Raw genomic sequence first — 16,654 nt, forward strand, 5'->3', positions numbered from 1 at the left:
TTTATATTAGATGAATGATGTTGTGGAGATTGGTTACAAAATGTCGTTTCTTTCGTATGAAACAAGAAGCATATGCTTAGAAATGCCCTACATTTGAGGAGTCTTAAAAGAATGCTTTGTCAAACAATGTATGTGGTTCAATGTGTCTTGTTTATACATCAACAGATTGTCGTTGATGCTTGGTCATGTCAAGTTCAACTAATTATGTCTGCGCATTAATTTTATAGTAAAACAAAGTGGTCACTATTTCAACACAAAATCATTAGACAATGATAGGGTTTGGGGGGGGGAGGCCAAAGGTTTTTTGTCAAACATTGGCCCAATTTCCAGTGCCAACCAAGTGGTAGACGAGGCTCTTAATTCATGAGGTGAGGTGACATGTTAGATTGTTTATGTCGATTCATTAAGTTTAGAATAAAGCCAAACCGCCATTGTTTCATCACAAGCTTAGACAAGCGGGGAGGCAAGCCATCATGCGTGGTTACTTGGAGAAGAAAGCACACACATTAACGAAGAGCACGCGGATTCTACCTTTGGAGCCGTATGCTTTGATTCGTAAAAAGGGTGATTGGCAGAATCTCTTAGTGGATGTCCACACACAGATGATAAACAAAGGGGGGTTGAGAGGGGTATGCAACGGGCTTGGGACAAAGTGCTTGTATTTTGTCACATTGGTCGGCATGAATAAGTTGGGGGCCCAATGACCGGCAGGTGACAGGCCGTGCCAAGCGATCGACTCAAATTATGTCCGCAAGCCGTCCATAAGACAAATGGTGATGCCCAATTCGACGCTCTTAAGTTAAACCCCTTGATCAACTAATCTTTTCTAAGTAAGCCCTAAATAACTCTAGTGAGTATGCCTTAGGAACAACCAGAACACGTAGATAGGTTTTTGAGAGAGAGAGAGAGCACATAAATAAACTAGGGAAAAGTACCAAGATACCCCTGGAAGTTCTTCTATTTATCATAATGCCCCTAGAAGTTCCAAATTTACCAAACTACCCCTATGTACAAAAAATTACACTTTATAAAGTAATTACACACTCAAATCTTTGGTAAATAGGGCTAGTTCGGGTCCATTTCTTCCATCTTTGGTAAATAAGGCTTATAGATTTGAGTGTATATTACTTTATAAAGTATAATTTTTTGGACATAGGGGTAGTTGAGTAAATTTGGAACTTCCAGGGGCATTCTGGTAAATAGAAGAACTTCCAGGGGGTATCCTGGTACTTTTCCCCATAAACGAATCACATAAAAATAAACAAAACCGCCAAAAAAAAAAAAAAAACGACGGTGGACAGGGCGCCACGTAAGCCCTGCCACGTCACCGGTGGAGCGTGGGGTGGCACGCCGAGGTGGCACGCCACGTCGGACCAGCCGTTTTCCCTCTTTATCCCCTCCATTTGCCTGTTATTTCTCTGCTGATTTTGCTGCGCGCTAATGACTGATTACTGCCCCCTGATCGAGCTCAAATCCATGGCGGATCAGGATCAGGAGAACGGCCTGGAAACCCTAGACTGCACTCACGACCTCCTGATGGAATATAACGGCACCTGCAACGACAGGTTTATCTGGAACCTTAATCACGACAATCTCAGCCCTATACTTCAATGGGACCTTAATGATGAGCATGATAATCATAATCACAATCATAATGATGCTGCTGCTGCTGCTGCTAATTCTGATGCCATGATTAGCCACGAGGAGCTGATTCATTCCTTCAATCGCGATTCCGTTGATTTGATGACCCCCCCTGCTCATCATGAGGAATTACTGGTGCCTGATTTTCATCCTAACGATGTTCGAGAGCCGATTATTAGCAATAATCAAGGCGCGGGGATGATTAGCAACAACAATCACGCTAATCAGATTATGAAGAAGAAGAAGAAGAAGAAGAAGACATTGATGCAGAGTAATGAATATGGTGGCCATGGGGTGATGATGGATATGGTGATGATGATGAAGAAGAAGAAGAAGATCGATTGCAGGAATGGTAATCATAAGGTGAATGGGATTATTAAGGAAGGTTATATCTATAATCCGAGGAAGCTGACAGATTATAATCATGGAATCACTAATTATGACGGCAGTAATCCAAGCTGCATTGTCTGTAAATCGACAGCAGGAGAGTTGAATCCTGCTATGGCAGGACAGGAACTATCTCCAGTGTCCAAGAATCTCATGTCAGAACGCCGGAGGAGGAAGAAACTGAACGAGAGCCTTTACATTCTACGATCCATTGTTCCCAAGATCAGCAAGGTATATATATAGTGAATTATGTTAATGATCCACCAGATCATTTAATCCCATTCTTAATCTACTAATTAAGATGCGATTATTACCCCATCTTAAGTAGTTATAATTATTAAGCATTTGCTTTAAGAGTAGTAACTAGATTTATGTGATTTATTATAATTAAGCATCTGCTTTAATTACTCCTGCAATTTTGCCTGAATTTCAAAGAACAGATGGACAAAGCCTCGATTGTGACGGATGCGATTGTTTATGTGAAGGATCTGCAGAATAGGGTGCAGGCTATGCAGACCGATGTCGAGGCTTTGGAGGCATTTTCGTTGAGAAATCAAGACTGTCTCTGTGCCGCCACTCCGAATTCTGCAGACATGAAGCAGCAGAATATCACTCCAAATATTAAGACCAAGATTAGGCCTGCGCCCAGTCCGGATCGCAAACATAAGATCCTGACGGTGAAATAATTAATTACGAGCCATTTTGAGTTGATTTTAAGATTAATGTCATGATTATAGGATTTTTCTTCTCGCATTGACTCATAGATTCAAATTAATTAACGTTCATTGATTTCCTCATTATACATGTTTAATGCTAACCACTTCATGAAATATTCACAAGGCCAATATAGATTCTCAAATTCAGAGATGAACCCTAAACCCTAAACCCTAAACCCTAAACCCTAAGCCGGTTAAAGATTGATGGATTCAAATGAATTAACATTCATTGATTTTCTCATTATACATGTTTAATGCTCTGCCCAATTTAATGAAAAATTCGCAAGGCCAATATAGATTCTCGATTTGTTCACGAAGATCCATCGATCGATCACCTTCTCTGCCCAATCAATGGCTTGCTTCTCTCAGAGTATTGATCACGGATCATGGCCCATGTTATAGACCCTAAACCCTAAACCTTAAACCCTAAACCCTAAACCCTAAACCCTAAACCCTAAATCTGCATTAGCACCACTACCCATGCTTAATTCACTAGCCATGCCTCCTGCCTGCAGACATTGTTCCAACCGACTCAACTTCATTAATTACACTACGAATGTATGCTAGATTAAAAATGTTTCACCATGCAAAAACCTACATGCATTGTTTGAAGAGTAATTCATGTCTGCATGATGGACGTGTTTCATAGAGCTAATTCTAAAAAACCATTGCAAAACTAAAGTTAATTCCATTAGTTGCATTCGAATCAGTCCCAAGCTTTAATTAACATTGACGATAACCACCTGCAGTTATATGTTAAGATGATATATTAGCCCCCTCAAATGATTTCTACAGAGCGTAAAATTTAAATTACTCGAGAAGCAATGCGATTAATTAAACTTCGTGGTGATCAAAATATTAGTTGCAGAAATTAATATACGACACTAATTACAATATTAATCAAACACTTTTTGAATAAAACAGCTTCAATGTCTGCATTTATTCTGTTTTTTGTAGTTAAATGTGCGCCATATGGAGGCACAGATGTATCATCTCTGCATAGATTGCGAGAAAAGTCCAGGCGTGCTGGTGCAATTGACGCATGCTCTTGAAGCTCTGGACTTTGACATTCTGAATGCCAATGTCACTTCTGTGAATGATCATGTCCTCAACACTTTACTGATAGAGGTAATCTGTGAATTCCAGAAGCAAAATCATGGCATCCATGAATCCCTAAACCCTAAACCCTAAACCCTAAACTCTAAAACCTTAACTCAAGAATCCTTTATTTTTGGGTATTATGCTTGCTACGTGATCGCTCATCCATATATATTGTCATCAAATTAATGCCTTCTTGATCTCATCCAATATATATATACTGTCATCGAATTAATGCCTTCTTGATCTCATCAAATATATATATATATATATATATACTGTCATCAAATTAATGGCTTCTTGATCTCATCCAATATGTATATATATACTGTCATCAAATTAATGCCTTCTTGATCTCATCCATATATATATACATACTGTCATCAAGTTAATGCCGCCTTGATCTCAATCCATACATATATACTGTCATCAAATTAATGCCATCGTGATCTTAATCCAATCTATATATATATATGTTGTCATCAAATTACATAATGCCTTCGTGATCCAAGTAATCGCCCGCTCCAAAAATTTAAATGCTAGAGAATCAATCAATCCTATGGCAATGATCCATACACTTTCTCTCGATTCAACGCTGGAATTTCTTTTGAATTTCAATGTTTCTCGATCGCACAGGTGAAGGGCGGGCGTTCGACGGTGGGATTAGCAGACGACATCCGGCAGAAAATAGTGAGCGCGCTACCCAAATTCGGGCTGTTCCTGCGAGATCGAGAGGAGCGTTGAAGGAGAGCAGAAAAATAGAGCGCACGTGACAGGGCGCAGCAGGCTGACGTGGCAGTGGCAAAGTCACGTGACAGGGGGCTGCCCACGTGCACAGGAAGCGCACGTGCAGCCCGTGTGGAGCTTTAAAAAGCTTATTATTTGTGTGTGTGTTTTCTTTATAAGAAACAATGCTTTTCTCTCCTTGGTAATGCGTTTGGAAAAATAAATATATGAAACGGGGGTTTCCTTTTACCAATGATTTAATAATTTTGAAAGGATAGTCGGGAGTCGGGACCCACTTGAGTTATCGTTGTTATTGCCGGTCGATCGGACAATTCAGTGTCCCTTCAGTATGTGAAACTCGAAAGGATGGTCGGGACTCGGGACCCGTTTGAGTTATCGTTGTTATGGCCGGTCTCGATCGGACAATTCATTTTCCCTGTAGTATGTGAAACTCGGACGGACAACTTACTGTTAAGATTTGCTTGGTACAGAACACAATCACATATGTCGTCTTACGTTATACATATATACAGTACATATATCCCCCCCCCCCCCCCCCCCTTCTTCGCCTGGACGCATCGCCCATGTCTCACATTTCCTGATTTTCTTATTGCTTTTGTAGGAGGTTCACATGTATATCGACGTATGATGTCTTCTCCCCTATTAAGAATTAAGAGGGGGGAGTTTTTGGGAAAAAAAAAAAGAATTAAGAAGGGACATAAAGGCTTTTTACCAATCCATCTTGTAGGCCATCTTGAAATTTCCGCTTTTTCCCTCTCATAATCTTAAAAGAAGCTTTTGTCACCTCATCGAGGATGTTGAACTGACAAATGAGTTGGCCTTGAAACTACATGTGAATATCTCGCCATGTGCGACTATAGTACGAGGCGGATGGAAAGAAGAAATAACCACTGTAAACTTGCACATACGGAATTGATTATTTTCTTATTTGGTACACTTGTTTCAACCAAACTATAGTTGTCAGTTTTACCGGTGCTTTCCTGATTAGAATTAGAATGTGTTACTACTTTACGCCATAAATAGCTTAGGACGCTTAATACTTTTGGGGGGAATTCCCAATCTCGAAACTCTTACCATTCTTCCAAATAATTATTTTGTTAAAACAAAATCTTGAAATCCTTTGGGCACGCTAGACATCAGAACTTGCACCATTTTATCGACAGTTCACAAGTGAACTTAGTATAGGAGATGGTCCAAGCCCGAGAAAGGGACATCGATTTACATGAAACAATTTCCTCCTTCGAAGAACACTTGAAAAGGTGAAACCTTGATATTTCGAGTTTCCCTCTCTTCTTCTATGAATGATCTTTTCTAATGCACTGGAAACCCTAAACCCTAAACCCTAAACTCGGAGGTGGATCAGGCGGACGAATTCACGAGCTTAACATGTCGTGGTGCGTTATCTGCTCTCTCGGTAAGAAACCGATAAAACAAAAAAAAATGTCCGGCGTGATCAACAAAACGTAGAAGTTCCGCAGAACTCATAGAGCGAAGAATGAAGACTTTGTGGGGTTTTGCCGAGGGGTTGGCCCCCCCCCCCCCATCACGTGACACGTGGCTTAAAATCACGTGAGAAAAGTGGAAAAAAGCTGCCACGTTAACTACCTACGGATGCCTGCCACGTAAACGCAACTCACGTGGCAGCCAGCTGGCAGCAGCTTGCCACGTGCCCTTATGTACTACGTACTAACCTCCCCCAAATAACTTGTACTACATTTAACTGCAGAGAAACTTTCTTTTTTGTACTGCTCCCCGAAGATTAGCCACGCCGATTCAACTGCTATCTTATCAGGTAATTAGCGGCATTAACAAATTAATCGCTGCTAGTAATTAATAGCGTGATTTATCATTGGGTGATTACGTTCTTAGTAACTCAATTAACAGCTACGCGATTACCCCTAATGATGCTTACCCTCTATAATCATGATTAATCACGATTAATGTTCTGTTACTAATAATAAAAAATAAATGATGATCGGGTAATCACAAAACCAATGTAAGCAAAATTATACAGCTAAGCATGACAGTAATTAGTGATAATTAACAGTTTATAGCTATGCCATAGCTATAGTTTGATCTAAGCGGATAATTATTGCACCGCTAATAATTGGGATATACCAAGCTCTGCCTTTTATTAATCAACGACAGGAGAGATGGAGAGCACAGAAGCAGAGCGATTGGGAGTGGCATCATCAAACCATCTGATGCTGGAAAGGCGGAGGCGGAAGAAAATGAACGATGTCCTTTACTCTCTTAGATCCATTGTTCCCAATATCAGCAAGGTATCATTCCATTTTTAGTTTTAGTTGTGATTCTCGTTTTAATTATTACTGTATTTGCCAAAATTTTGATTAGAGATTTTGTCTCCATTTAATGTATTTGGGTTAATTTAGTTTGTCATTAATCTTCTAATTAGTATGTTAATTGTGGAGGTTTAGTATGTTAATTAGGCCCTGGTTAATCTTCTAATTAGTATGTTAATTGTGGAGGTTTAGTATGTTAATTAGGCCCTGGTTAATATTCTAATTAGTATGTTAATTGGATTGGAGCTGGTGTGGGATACCTAGGTGCACCGGCATTGGCACCAGTGCACCTAGGCACCGACACTGTGGCCTAGGTGCACACTTTTAAGTCCCAAGGCATTGGCATTGTCGCCTAGTGGCACACTTTTATATGCACGAACTAAGGCACGCTACACCACAATGGCGATCAAGTGCTTGACGATCCCTCTTGTATAATAATTCACATCGTCTAATTTAGTCGGATAGGTGATGGGCTCATCTTCCATGTTCCAATAATTTGTTGTCGCAAACTACATTGTGTCATTGTTAATGTGGGGGAACACTTTGCTAGTCCAATGCCTTGTGACCCTGACTTGTTTGTGACTTCCTTGCTTCGGTGGGGCAATAACAACATACATGTTTTGTATAACAATATACCGAGAATATTACTTGGGTTTAAGACTTCCTAGTGTCTGCCTAGGAATGAACTTGCTACTTCATAAAGACCTAATTACCATTCCTTGCTTTTACTTGGATTTACAAACAATAGATGAACAAAGCCTCGATTTTGACGGATGCGATTGCTTATGTCAAGCATCTACAGAAGCGGATGCAACGTATGAAGGTGGATGTTGCGTCTTTGGAGGAACTTTGTTCGAGACATAAGCAAAATAGATGGCACATTGTTACAAATTGTCACACGACACTGAAGATTGATATGAAAAGGAAACGTCCCCCGTGTGATCACAAACATCGAATCCTCCTGGTGCGCTTAATTACGAGCAATTTGTTGATTTAGAATGTCATCACCAATTTGTTGGCTTCAAATTTTTCATTGATTAATTAGTAAATTCATTATTGATCTTAATGGATGTTTGATAACATTAGATGAATACCAAGCTCACATTTATGACTTGTCCCTTTGCTTTCCAAAATGTTGGGATCATTGAAATTTTGTTTAGATCTCTAGGTTCTCTTATTTATAAGTTATCAAAAGCAACTTAATTTCATCATTGAAGGATAGCAATCCTCTTGTTAGTGTTATGTGTTCTTGCTATAAGGTTGAGCACCACGAGACTTGTTATTATGCCCAGCCAATGAGTTGTGTCTACAATTTAGCTAAAGCCTCTCTTACACACGTGGCTCACCTAGTGCATATGTGGAGGTTAGACCTATTACAATAGTAACAAATCTATGCACAAGAGTTATAAGAATTACCCTCCAATTATTTTATTAGATTTGGAGGATTGTATAGCCCAACAAGCTCTAGTGCTTCTTACTCGAGTTTGACATGAATTGTTGGCATTTCAATGTGTCGTCATGTAAATATAATAGTAGAAATCACTATAAATTTAGACTAGAAATGAAAAAGGTAGGAAAAAGGGCACTTTTGGAATTACTAAAATTAGTCTTATTTTATGCATCGAGGATACGTTGTTTAAGTAAGAGGGACATTGTAAGGCTCATTCATGAGCCGTTTAAGAATTAAGAAGGAATGATTATTCATGTAAGATGATGGAGGCACGAAGGCCTCCTTATCATGTACTCCATATAAATAACAATGTGATGATCCTCGAGAATGTCCAAGAGATGTTGGAGGGGAACATAATTAAGCTTGTGACCACTCTATTATGTTTAAGTACCCTTCTTTTACATATGATTGAAGTAATGAACTTTAATCATGCGTCATTTTTCAAAGTAATCAATCACCCTTTGTGAGTGATCAATCATGTCATAGTAGGCACACTTTGAGCCTTTCAACACCAAAGTAAGAATGACCTTTATCACTCCCAAATCCTAGTGCTTCTTACCTAGATTTGACCAAAATGTGATGTAGGGTTTGGTGGTGTACATACTACTTTTGACAACAAATGATTATGGACCATTTTGCATATGTTTATTGATAAATTGGGATGTTGAACATTCCTCTTTGCGTGATCTCATTTAAAAAAAGAAGTCAAGATTCACCTTGGTATTAATGAAAATATGTCCAAAGGCTACAAAGAATCCATACAATAAAATATAACCCTCCTACCCACTTCAATTAACATGTCTAGTAGCGGAAGCCCTCATGTAGTGTTTGACTTTTTCCAAATTTCTCGAAAATGTTGTTGCTTACGAAACGCAACGTCAGGGTCACATAGGTATTGCCTCATATTGACCTCTTAGAGCAAGAGCATCAACCATATCGCCTGAACTAACTCAAGCGCATTCGGTTTGACTTTTGCTTGATATCATTTAGGTTGGAAATTGAGTAATAAGAGACTTTAACCCATCTATATGGAAATGCTTGAATACTCCATTTATAACTTAACATAGTTATCTTAGCCTAAGGAGTTACGTCTACATGAAAAGGAAAGATCATGACCATAGACTTATTAACAAATTTAGTTTCGGGAAATCTCTATCTTCCTCACATGGCCTTGCCCTAGAATGTTTGGTTGAGTTATTAAAAGTTGCAGATGAGTCAACAATTGTTTTTACCAAAGACACATTGAACTAGAATTTTGGGTTGATCCAATTAAAAACTAAGAAAAGGAATCTTTTGTTAAGTTGCATTTGAGATTGAAACGCTTTTTCTAAAAAGGCTTCTTAACCATCCATCTTGTGTGCAACATGTATTATGTTGATAATAACCATATCATGAACAAACACACTCAATGATTTCTTTTGCTTCAATTGTCCATTATTGGAGAAACAACTATTCACATGAACAATAGACATTAACGAGATGGGATTTTACACCAAATAATTGCATTTGAAAAAATATTGAAGTGTCATCTCCATTGCTTTTGATTGTTTTTGTAGTTGGATGTGACCCATATGGAAGATCAAATGTATTATCTTCGGATACATTGTAAGAAACGTCCAGGTGTGCTAGTGCAATTGACACAAGCTCTTGAGGCTGTAGACTTTCACATTCTGCATGCAAATATCACCTCCGCGAATGATCATATTATCAACATTTTCATAATAAAGGTACTTGATTACAAGCTAAAATGTTGCATCTAATGTTCTCTTAAATCTCATGCATGTCTCTTAGTTATTATGCTTGATACATGAGGTATAATGTTTTGATGTTTTTTCAAGTAATTCCTATTCTAAAATCAATGCATGAGAAAATAACTACACCATATTTTCTTGATTTAATTTTTGATGCATGCAAAAATATTTGAACTTTGTTGAGTTATTCCACAATCTACATTATGCATGCACATTGTGCTTATGAAAGAATGTCTCCTTTAGGCGATGAATCCATAGTCATTGTATGTAAGTACTTCATTGTTTGCTACCCAAGGGTATATGTTTCTAGTTCTATCTCATGTGTAAGTGTACAATAAATAGTCGAAGAGTAGAATTCCTTACGTCAACATTGTCATGTTTTGAAAACCTAAGAATCTACTTGGAATTACTTTTTAACAGGTGAATAATGGGTATTCAATGAAAGTTGATGATATCCGGAAAATGGTATTGAACATTATACCTAAATTTGGTCTATTCTTGTGAAATCTGGCGAAACTTTCATACACGTTGTCGTGAAGATTTTCGGCAACGGTGTGAAAATCGCGTTGTCGTGAGGATTCTGGGCCATGGTGAGAAATTGGGGAATATCGGCGGAATCGGCGGGGTGGAGCATGTGCACTCACCCTTGTACAAATCGTGTAAATGATAGGGGCACCATCATGGCGCTGGACAATAGTTAGTTCGGGACAGAGGATCCCTTGTAATAAGGGATTTATCCCACATTGTAACGCATCCCTCTCCTTGTTCTATAAAAGGAAGGGAGCGCCCTTTGTTAAAGGGTTGCCCATTTTGAGTTATAAGGGTATACCATTTTGGTCGAGGGTCGTTTGGTTAAGAATTTTCTAGGGTTAGTAACTTCTTGGTAATCTTCTTCTTCTTCTCCTTCTTAGGAAGTGGGGCACCGCGGCCATGGTGGCAAAATTCTGTTAGGGTTGTATCTTTCCCCTTTATATATATATACTTTGTCTTTTCTTCGTCTTGGTGGAGGGGTGCGTTGTCTCTGTTCCCTGTTAGGGTTTCAGTGTCTTCTATGTGCATGCATAGGTGGTGTGCTCGGTGGTGGTAGGTAGCGTGCAGACTGTTTGAGCTTTCCCCGAGTTCCTGCTCGTTGGCTCTCAACACTCTACTGCTCGTTGGCCGCGAGGGTGTGTGTAGGTGCTGGCTTCTGTTGCTTATGTAGAGCTTGCGTGCTAGGTGGTTCGTTCGCAGGTCTCCCTCCTTGGCACGCAAGACCCCACTCGGTTCAGCGAGCCCGTACGCTCCCTGAAGGCGGCTTGGCACAGGAGGGGACCGTTCTGGGAGAGGCGTGCCCTGCACAAGGGTCCCGTTGCGCGGACGAGCCCGAGAGCTCCCCGACTGGCCCTAGGATGTAGGCTCCCTCTTCCCCTCCGTGTGGAACTGGCATTGCAGCGAGCAGTGCGTGTGTAGGTGTGTGTGTGCCTCTGGTTAGCGTAGGTTCCGAGAGCGGGTGCATGTGTGGTCGCCGGTGTAGAGGTGCCGGTTGTAACCGGGTGCGGTTAACTGGGCCGTGTCCCGTGCCTCTTTTGGGCCCCTTGTACATATGGGCGAAAGGGGCGGCAAAGACAAGGGCGTGCTCTCTCGCTTCCCGTGTGGTTACCGGTCGCGTCTAGAGAGTAACCGGGATCGAATTGGCCGGCAACGCGGCTAGCCTCGGAGGATTCGAGTTCCCGACAACTCCTCCCCTCTTGGTCCATGACCCTGGTGGTCCCGCCTGGATTCGACATGCAAGCGTGGAATACCGCGACAACGTGGAATGGACAAAATCGAAAAGGTGCAATGTGCACCTTACACGTGTACATTAGCATGTTGTAAATATAATTGAAATGAGAATCGGGAAAATAAAGGCTAGATGTAAGGTTAAACATGTGCATGTGTGATGTGCGCACATTATACAAACATTTGAAAATAAGCCTAGGGCCTATTGACATTTTTGTGCATACCGAGGGGTGCAAGTAAGGTTTTGAACCTTGCACCTTCAAGATAGGAGAGAATTGACTTACCCCTAAGCTAAGTTGTTTCTTTAAAATTATACCGTTGTCATTTTATTTTTCACATGTAAATTCTCATACATGAGAGCTTGAATGAGTGACATGGTTATCATGCATCACATGTAATGCGTGAACACCAAATGACAATCATGCATTGCATGCATTGTATGCATGTCTTCTACCCTAACATGCATCATATGCATGGGGGCATCTATAAAAGAAATGAAGAAAAAGAATAGAGGGGAATGATGCGATGTACTGAATAAAAAAATAGAAAATAAAAAATCTAGTTATCCTATTGTTGATGTATCTTGTCACTCAAAATTGAAGTCAAGGGTTCAATCTCAGAATTGGAATCTCCATCTCTCTCTCTCTCTCTCTCTCTCTATCTATCAATCTATCTATCTTCAATACTTTCTCACTTACGCTAGTATAACATCGATTCCTTCTGGTGGAGGACCCTGACGGTCCCGCCTCATTTCGCAAAGACACGAGGATTTCCTTGACATCTTTTTTGTTGAACCCGATGCGAAAGAAGTGGTAGGAAGGGTCAAGGTGAGGATCGACCGATACTTGGAGATGACATCCTCAAGCAATCAAGCGGGAGAGTTTGAAAGAATGATGATTATCTTCGAACAAATGATGAGATCTCGGAACAACGATGCAAGCGTGGAGAAGGCTGTCGACCGCGTCGTGGAGGTCATGGGTCAATTTAATGGAAGGAACATTATGGAGTTCCTTGATGCATACAAAAGGGAGATGAATCAGAGGGACATGTTTGAAGCATGTCAAATCTCGAGTTTCAAGCGACTTGTTGCCAGCAACGTCCAAAGGCAGGGGGTCATCGAGCTCCAAGAAGGGAAGACGATGTGGTCCAAGTTCGAGGAAGCAATATTAGCGGAGTTCGCGACCGAGGATTTGTTGAGGATGACTCAACATATCTTGATGAAGTGGATAGAAAAGAAAAATAAGAAGATGAGCGCTTCGTGGGTATATGATGAGTTCGACTAGATGTTTAGTTGTCTCCCCGCCACGGACCAAGTGCTGCTTGAGGAGGACAAGACTTTGTACTTCATGAAACCTGTGGATTTGAAGGATAGACAAGAATTGGGGACTCTCCTCGAAGATGACACCCAAGCGGAATCCCACGCTTGCATGTCGGATACGGGCGGGACCACCAGGGTCATGGACTAGGAGGGGAGGAGTTTCCGGAAGGCCGAATCCTCTGTAGCCTACCGCGTTGCCGGCCGGATCGGTTCCGGATGGTGTTCGGGGAAGACTAACCCGGACGGTTCCGGATGCGTTCTGGAAGCGACCTGAACTCTCAAAGGAAGAGAGCGTGTGCGCGTGTACCCACGCGGCCCTCATGCCCGTATGTACAAGGGCCTCAAAAGAAGCACAGGCCACGGCCCGGTTAACTGCGCCTACACACACGTGCGCACACACACACACGCGCGCACACACACACACACACACACACACACACACACACACACACACACACACACACACCGATTACAACCGGCACACCAAACCAGCACCCAACACACACATCCACACTAGGCACTGGAGAGCCCTAAGCTAACTCCCGAAACACACCCTTATATATATATACATAGATATGTGTATGTACATAGCACGTTGCAACGCCGGCTAAGCCTGTTTCACCACAGAGACAAAGAGGGCGCCTACATCCCAGAACCAATCGGGAGCTCACGGGCTCGCCAGCGAGACTGGAGTCTCGTGTAGGGCACACCTCTTCCAGAACAACAATCTTCTGTTGCCAAGCTGCTTGTCGGGGAGCACTCGGGCTTGCCTACGTGAGTGGGGATCTTGCATGAGAGAGAGAGAGAGAGAGAGAGAGAGAGAGAGAGATAGTTGAGAACCGATGCCTTCGAGCGCTCGGGCTTGTCACGAATAGTAACAACGTAGAGACAACAACAACCCTAACAGAGAACAGAGACAGAACAGAACAAATGAGAGGGAACCCAACTCTAGCCTCACAACACGAAGCTTAGTGTACAAGATAAAACCCTAGATGAACAAAATGGAAACAAACTCTATTATGAAGCAACCCAAAAATGGAACCCGCTAAAGGGGACCTATGGAACCTCAAAATGAAGAACCCCTTTTACAAAGGACGCTCCCTTCCTTTTATAGCACAAGGAGAGGGATGCGTAACAATGTGGGATAAACCCCAATGTACATGGGATCCTCTGTCCCGAATTAACTCTTGTTCGGCGCCATAAAGGCGCCCCTATTATTTTGCACGTATACACAAGGGTGGCTGCCCACGCCGAACCCCGCTGATGTTCCCATTATTCCTGGTTTTCTCGCTAAGGCCGAGAATCTTCACGACAACGGGCTTGTGACAAACTGGACTGCGGTGAAGCGAGTGTGCAACAGGCTCGACAAGTGTCGTCAATGGCTTGATGACACTAACTTGGCATGGCCGAGCGTGGAAAAAACAAGACAACCAAAAGTGGTTGAGCTGCCTCAACAAAACAACCCAGACAAAAAGAAGATTGATGATGACATCATTGAAGAATTAGCAAAGAAGTTTGAGATGGGCACGCTAGCAAACATGATTCATTGGGGGGCCAAAAGGAAAAGAACCCTTAAGATGTGTGTGGTGCGACAGGTTGGACCACATGAGAAGGGATTGTACGAGCCTTCGAGAGGTCATCCGACAAAATATTGTATACATGGATGGCAAAATGATTTGCTCGAGTGAAACTAGAAGACCCTTGCGGGTGAATTTCGGAAGAGGGGGAATGAAGAAAGCTATGGAAGATGCCAAAGAGACTCATGTGGAGGTGATGCACTATGTTACATTGATCGGAATAAGAGCCGGGAAAGAAAAAAGTGAAGCTGCAGGAACGGGAACAAAGTTTTGGTCTTCTGTTCTCGAGTATGAGAAGAAGCGGAAAGTTACTTTGGACAAGGTAGAGCTTGCGGACCGAAGTGTGCAAAGTATAACCGGATGGTCGGATCTAGTAGATGACAACACCATAATCGCGAAAGTTATGTATGACAACCACGAGGTGCTTGTGGATGAAAAGAAAAAACGAATAGAAGAGCAAGATGGCCCATCAAAAAGACATGAAACAAGGAGCGGGAAAAAGAAGGAAGATGCGAAAGCAAGTCGAAAAAGAATGGATGATGGAGACCCAAGCCGGAAAAGGGAGTCGAGAAAACGAGTCAAGGAAACAGTTCGGTCCACTCGGAGACCCCGCTTGGAAGACAAGAACTATGCCTACTTATAAGCTATCGTAGCTTTAATAGACCATGGTCCGAGATCAACCTTATGTCGACTGAGGTCTACAAAAAGGGAAGATGGCCCATAAATATGAATCATGGGTAGAAGATCTAAATGGCGCATGTCCTTGTGCCCCCATCATGATTGGCGATATTGAGATAGATAAAAACTTTTTTGTTCAAGACTCAACATCCCATCCTATTATTCTAGGACAACCGTACATAACATCGTCCTGGATGGAAACCAAAGTAATCAACAATGGTGCGACATTTGCTCGAGTAAGAAGTCTTGACGGGAAGAAGCCCCAGTTCTTGACTGTACGTGTCAACCACAAAAGGAATCGACATAGTCTCAGAGAAGGATTTTTAGGTTGGGCTATTTGCGAGCAGGGCGTGAGTAGTCCAAACAAGTGTAAGCCCCAAGAAGGAAGAAAAATTTGTGAATTTGCGAAAGGAGGGTTATACGTAGCCCCTAATGGAGTGTGCAAAATCAACATATTTGACAAAGTGGAGAAGTCTTGGATGCAAAGCTTCGAGGAAGTTGTAAGAGAAGAACAAATAATGGAAAGCGATGAAAGCATTGAATGGGTTATGGAGGAAACCTCATTTAACGACACCATTGGTGAAATGGAGAATGTTGTCGATTTGAGCCCTCGCAGCCAACAAACAATTCAGATAAACTCCATTGAAATGTACATTGCCATCGACAAGTATAATCGAAGTATCATGGCCGAGATAGTCGAAGTTAATACGAAATACAAAATGGTGGATAAGAAAGTAAAGCTTGTTGCTATTCCATTACCTGAGGATAGTTGGAAAAGAATGAAGGAAGTTGCATGGGATCCAAGCCTAAGGGATTTGAGAGGAATCAGATATACCTTCACTAAAGAAACAAGAGAGAAGCTTCGTGTGGGGAAAGATGAATTTCTCTTGCTAGAAGAAGAAGTCGAATTTCGGGAAATGCTCGAAAGACATGGGAAAACATTTGCATTCTATCCAAACGAAATCGGATGTGCAGATCCACGGATAATAGAACCAATGGTGATATTCACAATACTACATGTGCCGTGGAACCTGAAGCCGATACCAGTCCCAAGAGCACACATTCCAAAATTAATCAAGCTCTTGAAAGAGAAGGTTGAGATGGGAACTTTGGAACTGTCAAATGCTCCTTACTCAAATAGGTGGTTCATGGTACCAAAGAAGAATGGAACCTTTAGGTTCATACAAGATCTTCAACCAGTGATATAAGGTGACGATCCGCAATGCTGGA

General features: G+C 41.6%; 2 protein-coding genes across 2 annotated transcripts; both read left to right on the forward strand.

Moving 5' to 3' along the window:
• Positions 1–1,450: 1,450 nt before the first annotated feature.
• Positions 1,451–4,821, forward strand: LOC147854899 (uncharacterized). The gene is made up of 4 exons (XM_087331375.1): positions 1,451–2,259; positions 2,469–2,705; positions 3,702–3,872; positions 4,479–4,821. The coding sequence occupies exons 1-4, from the start codon at positions 1,477–1,479 to the stop codon at positions 4,584–4,586; spliced, it is 1,299 nt and encodes a 432-aa protein (XP_087187501.1). The 5' UTR covers positions 1,451–1,476; the 3' UTR covers positions 4,587–4,821.
• A 1,506-nt stretch (positions 4,822–6,327) lies between these two features.
• On the forward strand, positions 6,328–11,040 carry LOC147854900 (transcription factor FER-LIKE IRON DEFICIENCY-INDUCED TRANSCRIPTION FACTOR-like). Its single transcript, XM_087331467.1, has 5 exons — positions 6,328–6,381; positions 6,738–6,871; positions 7,641–7,856; positions 9,899–10,069; positions 10,514–11,040. Exons 2-5 carry the CDS (start codon positions 6,743–6,745, stop codon positions 10,595–10,597), a joined length of 600 nt encoding a protein of 199 aa, XP_087187593.1. The 5' UTR covers positions 6,328–6,381; positions 6,738–6,742; the 3' UTR covers positions 10,598–11,040.
• Positions 11,041–16,654: the final 5,614 nt, after the last annotated feature.

The sequence above is a fragment of the Azolla caroliniana genome, unplaced genomic scaffold, assembly GCF_043228905.1.
Source record: "Azolla caroliniana isolate FFs.n. ecotype wild unplaced genomic scaffold, voAzoCaro1.0.p SCAF_15, whole genome shotgun sequence".
Lineage (NCBI taxonomy): Eukaryota > Viridiplantae > Streptophyta > Polypodiopsida > Salviniales > Salviniaceae > Azolla > Azolla caroliniana.